The following is an 8,560-nucleotide window of genomic DNA, read 5'->3' as shown; positions in this document are numbered from 1 at the left end:
TCGCTGATGAAGAAATTGAACAGCGCAGGCCCCAGGACCGAGCCCTGGGGGACTCCGCTACCCACCTCCCCCCAGGTCGAGTATGACCCATCCACCACCACCCTCTGAGTGCGACCCTTCAGCCAATCTGCAATCCATCTGACTGTGTAGGCATCTATGCCACAGTTGCCTAGTTTTTTAACTAGGATGGGGTGAGAGACGGTGTCAAAGGCCTTGCTGAAGTCCAGAAAGACTACATCCACCGCTACACCTGCATCCATGGCCTTTGTGACCTGATCGTAGAAGGCAATCAGGTTGGTCTGACATGATCTCCCCCTAATAAATCCATGCTGATTGCCCCTGACAATCACCCCCAACATTATACGTATGAAGAAACAAAGAAGACCAAGACCCCAATATTCTGAAAGTGTATGATAATCATCATATGTTTTTAAATATCTGTTTTGGTCCAAGTTATCGGTTACTTTACATACATTTAAAAAAAAAAAAAAAAGACAAAACAGCTGAACCAAAGTGTTCACAAATTATTTTAGCCTAATGGATCTACATCTAAAACCTACCAGAAGGTAATCAGCATAAAGACAGTCATAGACCACAGCAGTAAGGAAAAAAGTTACTATTATAGCACATACATCTCGATGGTTCCATTAATTAAAAAAAAATGAAAGAAACTTTTCTTGTAGAAGACATTAGGGTCTGGGATAAGCAGTGCCAGAGACAGAATTAAGAGAGATTTATACAGGGCTACCTTGGCAAGGGGCATTCCTTTACTGTACAGCATTTCTGTGTCCTCCCCTTTCCCCCCAATGAATCAGTAGTTGAAGGGGAGCAAGAGAGGGGCTCTTGTTGAATCCCTGAAGCTTATTGGTCATACACTAGATCAGCTAGAATTCTGCCTTTTTTACAAGCCCAATATATGATTGATTTTTTTTTTTTTTTTCAAATTACATGGACTTTTAAATGGAACTTTATTTTAAAGAAAAAACACTATAAAAGCATTAAGGACACAAAGTAAATCAACTTACTTTAAAGCAGGAGGTATTTACTTATGTTGGTCTAAAGCCTGGGGGGCATCTCAGAAATTAATCAGTTGCCCTTATTTTAAAGCAAGAATCCTAATATTCATTCTACAAAATAATATGCTGAGTAGACAAGCAAGTTTTACTGTTGCAGCTAACACTTACCTGTAAACAATTCTCTCTCTCTGCAAATCCTCCAGGCCACAGCATAGCTCTGCAGCATAAAAAACAGCTCTTTTTTCATCAAAGCCAGGATCTCCCATGTTGTATATATGAAACTTCAAATCTCCTCCATTCATAATGGTTAATACTAAACATAGAGCATCTTTAGTCTCATAGGTGTAGCATAAACTAACCTGAAGACAGAAAAAAAATTTCTACTTAATTAATGAACCCCAAATTTCTTTTTTCATCATTTTAAGTTAGTCAGTATGTAAATCATATTTGTAATTAAGCAAATAGGCAATACATAAATTCTGCTAGTATTATTTTGAGCAACCAGTCACTTTCATTTTTAAAGAATTGGGGATACCCCAACTAACTACAACATCTTTAGCTTCGGCATTATAGATTCCAAACCATTTTTTAGTCTGGACAGAAAAGATACAGGATAATTTGACTTACATCCAAGGAATCACCATCTCTTATTGGTGGTACCTCAGCTGTCAGTCCACACAAATAATGAAAACAACTTGCATATATACCATCTTTTATAGTCATTCTACAAAACAGTGATATTACCTGTTTCCAAGTCCGCACACAAGAGTTATTTTTTACCAGGAGAAATCATCCACCGTTAGAAATGATTCCAGGAGAGGAAGCAGTACATTCCATTCAGCCTGCAACTGCCCTCTCTCCTGTGCTCATCATACCTTTCTAAAACTAGGGTGATCCTGGTCTGGGGAAGGTCCAGTTTCCAGTTTGGCCTGGTCCAGAGTAAGAAGCAGACAGGAGGTTTGCAACACCATTCCGTCTGCTTGGTTCCAAATGTCTGGGAGCTGAGCAGACTGTGCAGCAGGGCATAGCCTCCTGTCCACTTTTCACTCCAGGTTGTCTGATGTTCAAGGAGCTGATAGGGAGCAGCTGGTGGCTGCTCCTTCTCTCCTGGTCTACAGGAGGGGTCAGAGCAGCTACTCCCCTCCCCTGCACCTTCTTCAGGTCAGGGTGACCCCAGTATATGGAAGGCACAGGAGCCTTTCCCTGCAGCTCTGCCCCTGCTAATCTCTGGGAAGTGTTAAGCCACTGGGAAAGTGTACAAGCATTCACTCTCCAGGAGTGACTTCTAACTGGTTGGAGGTGGGTTATTTTTCTCCTGGGAATGCCATTTTTTCTCTGGGAGCAAAAGCTGGAATCTCTGTACACTCGTGGTGTCTATCAGGAGAGTTATAATTCTCCCAGTAGAAATGGAAAGTCTGTACATTGCCCAAATAAGACTTTGAGAAACCTAGAGAGGCTACATGGGAATCAACTGCAGCCCAAATTATGTAATTCAGAATACTCAACTTCTAGACCCTTACTATAGCCACTAGATGATTTTTTTTTCTTGGTTACAGCACCTATTAATAGTAAAATAAAGATCTGTATTAAAACCGAGCATCACTTCTTGCACTGTTTAGCAAACAAAGTGAAAAAAGTGACTTTACAGTGCCAAAATTTTGTATAGCAACTTGTATTAAAAATAAATAAATCTAAAAGTATTTAATTAAATTCAAACAAACCTAGCCCGTAAAACATCTAGGCAATGACAAAGAGAGGAAATAATGAATAACATAAAACCCTCATTCATACAGCCAATTAAAAGATGAGACTGACATTAGGATTCACAAGAGGAAAATAAGTGTATTTGTCCTGTATAAGTTTATTTAATGATATGAAATAGAGAAGCCTTTTCTCCTGGCCAAACTGAAAAAGGAAGTCAAATATTAGTGTAAGATGGCATGAAGACACTGAATGCTGGCTAGAGACATGTACTCACCCCTTTAGACAAGTTATTGCTCTTGTTTTTGCTCAAGTTATTTGACTAGGCTCAAACAACCTAACACTGTAGCATCTGTACATTTCACATTTGGCCTAAGAAAGAAAATACTTCGCTCTGTGTGTTAACACATGCTGTATATGTTAACATAGAGCCCAGCATTTACTGAGATGTTAAATCAGATTAACAGGCAGCCTATTTTAAGACAAACTGAGTTGTATAAAGGACTAATCTGAAAATAGCATATACTGAAGCCAGGCTATGGTGAATTGTGGTTCTCAACCTTATTAGACTCCAGGCACCCTTTATTAGATACGAGGTACCCCTTGGAAAATTCTTGCTCTTAGCTTTCTTCTTTTTGTCTTTTTTTTTTGACTATGGAAAAAAAATAATAAAGCAATTCTGTTGCAAATAACTTAGAAAGACCACAGCAGGTCAGAATGGTTTGGACACTAAGGATTCTTATTTGAAATCTCTTTGAATTTGCTTTCAAAATGTGTCTGGGTGCTTGCACATCTTATTTGAAATCTCTTTGAATTTGCTTTCAAAATGTGTCTGGGTGCTTGCACATCTAGCGGTGCTAATACTAAGCAGCACCCTGCAACACTCTTAAAAGCATCTTGTAGCACCCCAGCGTGCCAAGGCTGTTAACTTTGAGAACTGCTGCTTTAGAAAATTAAAAAGCCAGGGCAAGTTGGTACCTTATAGACTAACTCTTTCAGACAGACATAAGCTTTTCACAGTGAAAGTCCTACAGCCTACTTTTGCCTAACATCAGATTAACACAGCTAACTAACTCTTCTCTAGAGTACTAAAAATACAGAAGAAAGGTCTCTGTGATAAGATATTTTATTGAACTAACTGTTAATGACCCTTTTCCATTCAAATGGTCATAGAATAATAGAAAGTTAGGGTTGGAAGGGACTTCAGGAGATTATCTAGTCCAACCCCCTGCTCAAAGCAGGACCAGCCCCAACTAGACCATCCCAGCCAAGGTTTTGTGTAGTTGGATCTTAAAAAACTCCAAGGATGGAGAGTCCACAATCTCTCTAGATAACCTGTTCCAGTGCTTTAATACCCTCCTTGTGAGACAATTCTTCCTAATATCTAACCTAAACTTCTCTTGTTGCAACTTGAGACAATTGCTCCTTGTTCTATCATCTGCCACCACTGAGAACAGGGTTTCATCCTCTTTTGAACCCCACTTCAGATAGTTGAGGGCTACTATTAAATCTCCTCTCAGTCTTCTCTTCTCTAGACTAAATATGCCCAGATTCCTCACCCTCTCCTCTTAAGTCATGTGTCTCAACCCCCTCACCATTTTTATTGCCCTGTGCTAGACTATCTCCAATTTGTCCAAATCCTTTCTGTAGTAGGGGGCCCAAAACTGAACGCAGTACTCCAGATGTGGCATCACCAGTGTTCAATAGAGGGCAACACTCCCACCAATGCAGCCCAGTATGCCATTAGCCTTCTTGGCAAAAAGGGCACACTGTTGGCTCATATTCAGCTTCTTGTCCACTGTAACAGCCAGGTCCTTTTCTGCAGAGCTGCTACCCAGCCTGTCAGCCCTGAGCCTGTACCGATGCGTGGGATTATTTTGTCCTAAGTACAGGACTTTGCAGTTGTCCTTGCTGAACTTCATAAGGTTCCTTTTTGCCCAATCCTGCAATTTATCTACGTCACTCTGAATCCTTGCCATACTCCACAGAGTATCTACTTCTCCCCACAGCTTGATGTCATCTGCAGACTTGCTGAGGATGCCTCTATGCCCTCTTCCAGGTCAATGATGAAGACACGGAACAAAACCTGCCCCAGGACCAACCCCTGGGGCACTCCAATTGATACCAGCTGTCAACTAGACATCAAGCCATTGATTACTATCCTGAGCCCAAAACTTCAGCCAGTTTTATATCCACCTTACAGTCCATTCATCCAGTCCATTCTTCCTTAGATTGCTTGTGAGAATGCTGTGGGAGACCGTATCAAAAGCCTTGCTAAAATTTACTAAAATGTGCTAAAAAGATTGACTGGTCTCCCCATGTCCACAGAGCCAGTCATCTCATCATAGAAGGCAATCAGGTTGATCAGGCATGACTTGCCCTTGGTGAGTTTATGCTTACTGTTCCTAGTCAGCCACCTTCTTCTCCACCAAGTGCTTAGAAATGGGCTCCATGATTTTTCCAGGAACTGAGGTGAGACCGACTCATCTGTAGCTCCCTGGATCCTCCTTTCTCCCTTTCTTAAATATGGGCACTATGTTTGCCCTTTGCCAATTATCTGGGACCTCTCCCAATAGTCATGAGTTTTCCAAGATGATGGCCAGTGGCTCTGCAATCACATCAGCCAAACTCCCTCAGCACCCTTGGGTGCATCCCATCTGGCCCCATGGACTTGTACACATCTAGCTTTTCTAAATAGTCCCTATCCTGTTCTTTCACCACTGTTGGCTACTCACCTCCTCCTTAAACTGTGCTGTCTAGTGCAGTAGTCTAGGAGTTGAACTTGCCTGTGAACACTAAGGTGAAATAGGCACTGAGCACTTCAGCCTTTTCTGCATCCTCTGTCATTACGTTGCTCCCAATTCAGTAAGGGACCCACGCTTTCCCTTATCCTCCTCTTGTTACTGACTACATACTGACTCCCAATTATACAGATGGTCTAATAAAAGATATTGCTACCCTGCCTTCTCCAACCCCCCTCCCCCCGCCCCAAAAAAAGAAACAACAACTTGCTCGTTATTCCCTGGACCACAACCACTTTCCTACCCAACTTCAAAAATAGAGACAGATTTAAAAACAGGTCCTTCGCCTTGAAGCAACAATTTTTTTAAAGAATCAAAATGTCCATATCCATGTTAGCTTGTACAATATGGCAATATCAACGCATTTTGGGAGGAACTCTGAGCACTTATTCCCTCAACATGCGACAGGGCAAAAGACTTCTCACAATTCTGAAATGTCATCCCACACAGACACTAGGCAGTAAGAGCATTGGCTAGCTCAGTAGCAGGGTTGGAGTGTAATTGTAGCTGTGATGGTGCAGGAGGCACACAAAAAAATCAAGGGGTTTTTGGTGGTATCTTTTATTGGACTGACTGCATAGTTAGGTGATATGTTAGGCAAGCTTTCAAGCATAAGAAAAACTATTGCTTCCCAGTTAAGGTGTCAGGCCAATCTGCTCGTGCAATCAAAGGACTGGGTTAGAATGAAGTTTCAACCTACCCAAGTTCCAGTCCTAGTTATAAGCAGACTTGAAACAATATATATTCACACAGTTAAAACCAATAATATTATATGGACATACTCATGGTACAGTTTCACATCTATAAATATGACAGGTCTTTACATTTCTCTGCCATACCAGCTAGACAACTACAACGCCCAAGTGACCTAAAAATCTGACCTACCCTCTAATTCTTCAAGATACAAACCCTATGTTTGAGAAATAATGGAACTTCTTTAGATAAAGGCAGACAGAAAGGTGACCACTTCATTAATTTTTCATCAGATCCTATATTGATAAATTCTGTAATGCACAAGTTAGTCTTGAAAGTTAATTGGCTTTCGTTTTACAAAGAGTAATGCATTTAGCTTTTATGAGGTAATGCTCACTAGCGTGAACTAATGGGGATGGGGATTGGCCACAGGATCCGAAGGGTTTGTACCTTTCATGTATTTTAAGACTAGAAGGGACTATTATTACCAGGGATCCTGATCTTCCCTGATAAAATAAATAAATAAATCACAAATTCTCTGCTAAACCCCCCCACATCTTTGATTAAAATGAAAGGCCCCTCACTCCCCCATACAGCCCCCACAGCTCTGTTGGTGCCCCTCACTCCTCCCCCACAGCCCCCTGGCCCTGCTCGTGCCCCTCAATACTCCCCATAGCCCCCCTGCCTTGATGGTGTCTCTCACTCCTCCCCGAAAGCCCACAACCCTGCTCATGGCCCTCACTCTCCTCCACAGGCCCCTGGCCCTGTTGGTGCCCCTCAATCCCTCCCACAGTCCCCTGCTGTCCCCCCAGCCCTGCCAGAGGGGGCCCCCAGCTGCTGCATGTACTCCCAGGGGGGGGGAAGGGATGACCGGCACCATTCACATTTGTGTACAGGCTGGGCACGGGCTGCCTGCTGCAGGTTCAGGCTCCCTGCTGCCCCCCCCAGGGTCTCCGCAGCCCAGCAAGTGTGACCCAGTGCTGCAGGGAACAGTGGGGCTACGCAAGGATCCCGCTGCCACTGTGAGGTCTACACTGCCCTGGTGACGTGTCCTCTGCCCATACGGCAGCAGTGGAGCAGTGCTGTGCCCCTCACTGCTGCCACACATACAGGGGACTTATTGCCAGGGCAGTGTGGAGCTTGCAGCAGCAAGGAGCTGCCCTCCACAGCCTTCCTGTGCCTTGCAGTGCCGGGTCACACCTGCTGGGCTGCCGATGCCCCAGGAGAGGGCAGCAGGGCAGGGAGTCCGAGCCCAAAGCAGGTAGCCTGTGCCTGCCCCATGCACAGATCTGAGGGGTACAACTCTCCCTGCCCCCTCAAGATCATGCACAGTGGCAGAAAGCTGGCCCCACTTCCTTGCCCCCTGGACAAGCTGCCCACGGCCCTGTCCCACTCCCTGTGTGGCCCTGGGCCCCAAACCCCACCCACAGCCTGACTGACTCTCAGCCCCAGCCCTGCCCAACTCCCTCTCTGTGGGGGCCTCAATCCCCCTCCCTGCACTTACCTGCAGGAGCTCCTCTCCAGGCTGCCTGGTAGCCACATGCATATACACACACGGTGCCCCCTGCCTGACTGTTCTTCTGCCGGTTTGCCCCAGCCCATTGCAGGCTGGAACTCAACCGGCCTGCACAGAGCTCTTTGCAAAACTGCAAAATCTGTGGGTTTCTCCAGTAAAATGAGAAATGTGCATTTTCCTCCAGTAAAAGGTAAAATCCACAGCTTTCTGTTTTTTCCATGGGAAAGGGAAAACCCAGATCCCTGATTATTATATAGTCTTTACCATATGACAGAGGCCTTAGCATTTCACTAAATAGTTCCTATAATCAAGCCCAGAAATACAGGTTAAACATAGGAAGTAATTCTGTCTTGATTTAAAAAAAACTTTGAGAAATGAAAATCCCTTACGTGCCTTGCTGTACTGTTCCATTAAGAATTATCCTCACAAAAATTAGTTTATTTCTAGTCTGAAATTGCTTAGCTTCAATTTCCATCCATAGCATTTGTCTGCTAAAGAGCTGTATCTGAAAGTTTTCTCAGTTAAGGTGCTTAAAAAGCATGGTTAAAGTTAACTCTAAGATGCTTCTTTTGGATAAATTAAATAGATTGAGCTTCTTTCTCTTAGCACAAGCCACGTTTTCCAAACTTCAAATAATTTTTTCTTCATTTCACAGTTAATTTTAAACAGACTACTTTTAGAAATAAAAGTATATTTAAATTTGATTTTTTAAACTTCTGTTTATTTACCTTAATTATTGAAATGCTGTCTAGGTTAGTACCAACACCTTTAAAAGGATTTGGACACATTTGAAAAAGTTCACTGTGAACACAGTAAAATACTTTTTTTTCCCC

The 8,560-nt window shown here is 43.1% G+C and overlaps 1 protein-coding gene across 1 annotated transcript in view; it reads right to left on the bottom strand.

Annotated features, from left to right (window-relative positions):
- Positions 1–8,560, bottom strand: part of GRK4 (G protein-coupled receptor kinase 4) — a 95,493-nt gene that overhangs the window by 39,924 nt on the left and 47,009 nt on the right. The window contains exon 9 of the mRNA XM_019526516.1: positions 1,185–1,375. Within this exon, the coding sequence (XP_019382061.1) occupies positions 1,185–1,375 (191 nt within the window). The remainder of the gene's footprint in view (positions 1–1,184; positions 1,376–8,560) is intronic.

This window comes from Gavialis gangeticus, unplaced genomic scaffold (assembly GCF_001723915.1).
Source record: "Gavialis gangeticus isolate Ggan-Ray unplaced genomic scaffold, GavGan_comp1, whole genome shotgun sequence".
In the NCBI taxonomy this organism is placed as follows: Eukaryota; Metazoa; Chordata; order Crocodylia; family Gavialidae; genus Gavialis; species Gavialis gangeticus.
Note: the sequence above shows the minus strand (reverse complement) of the source record. Positions and strands in the feature narration are given on the sequence as shown.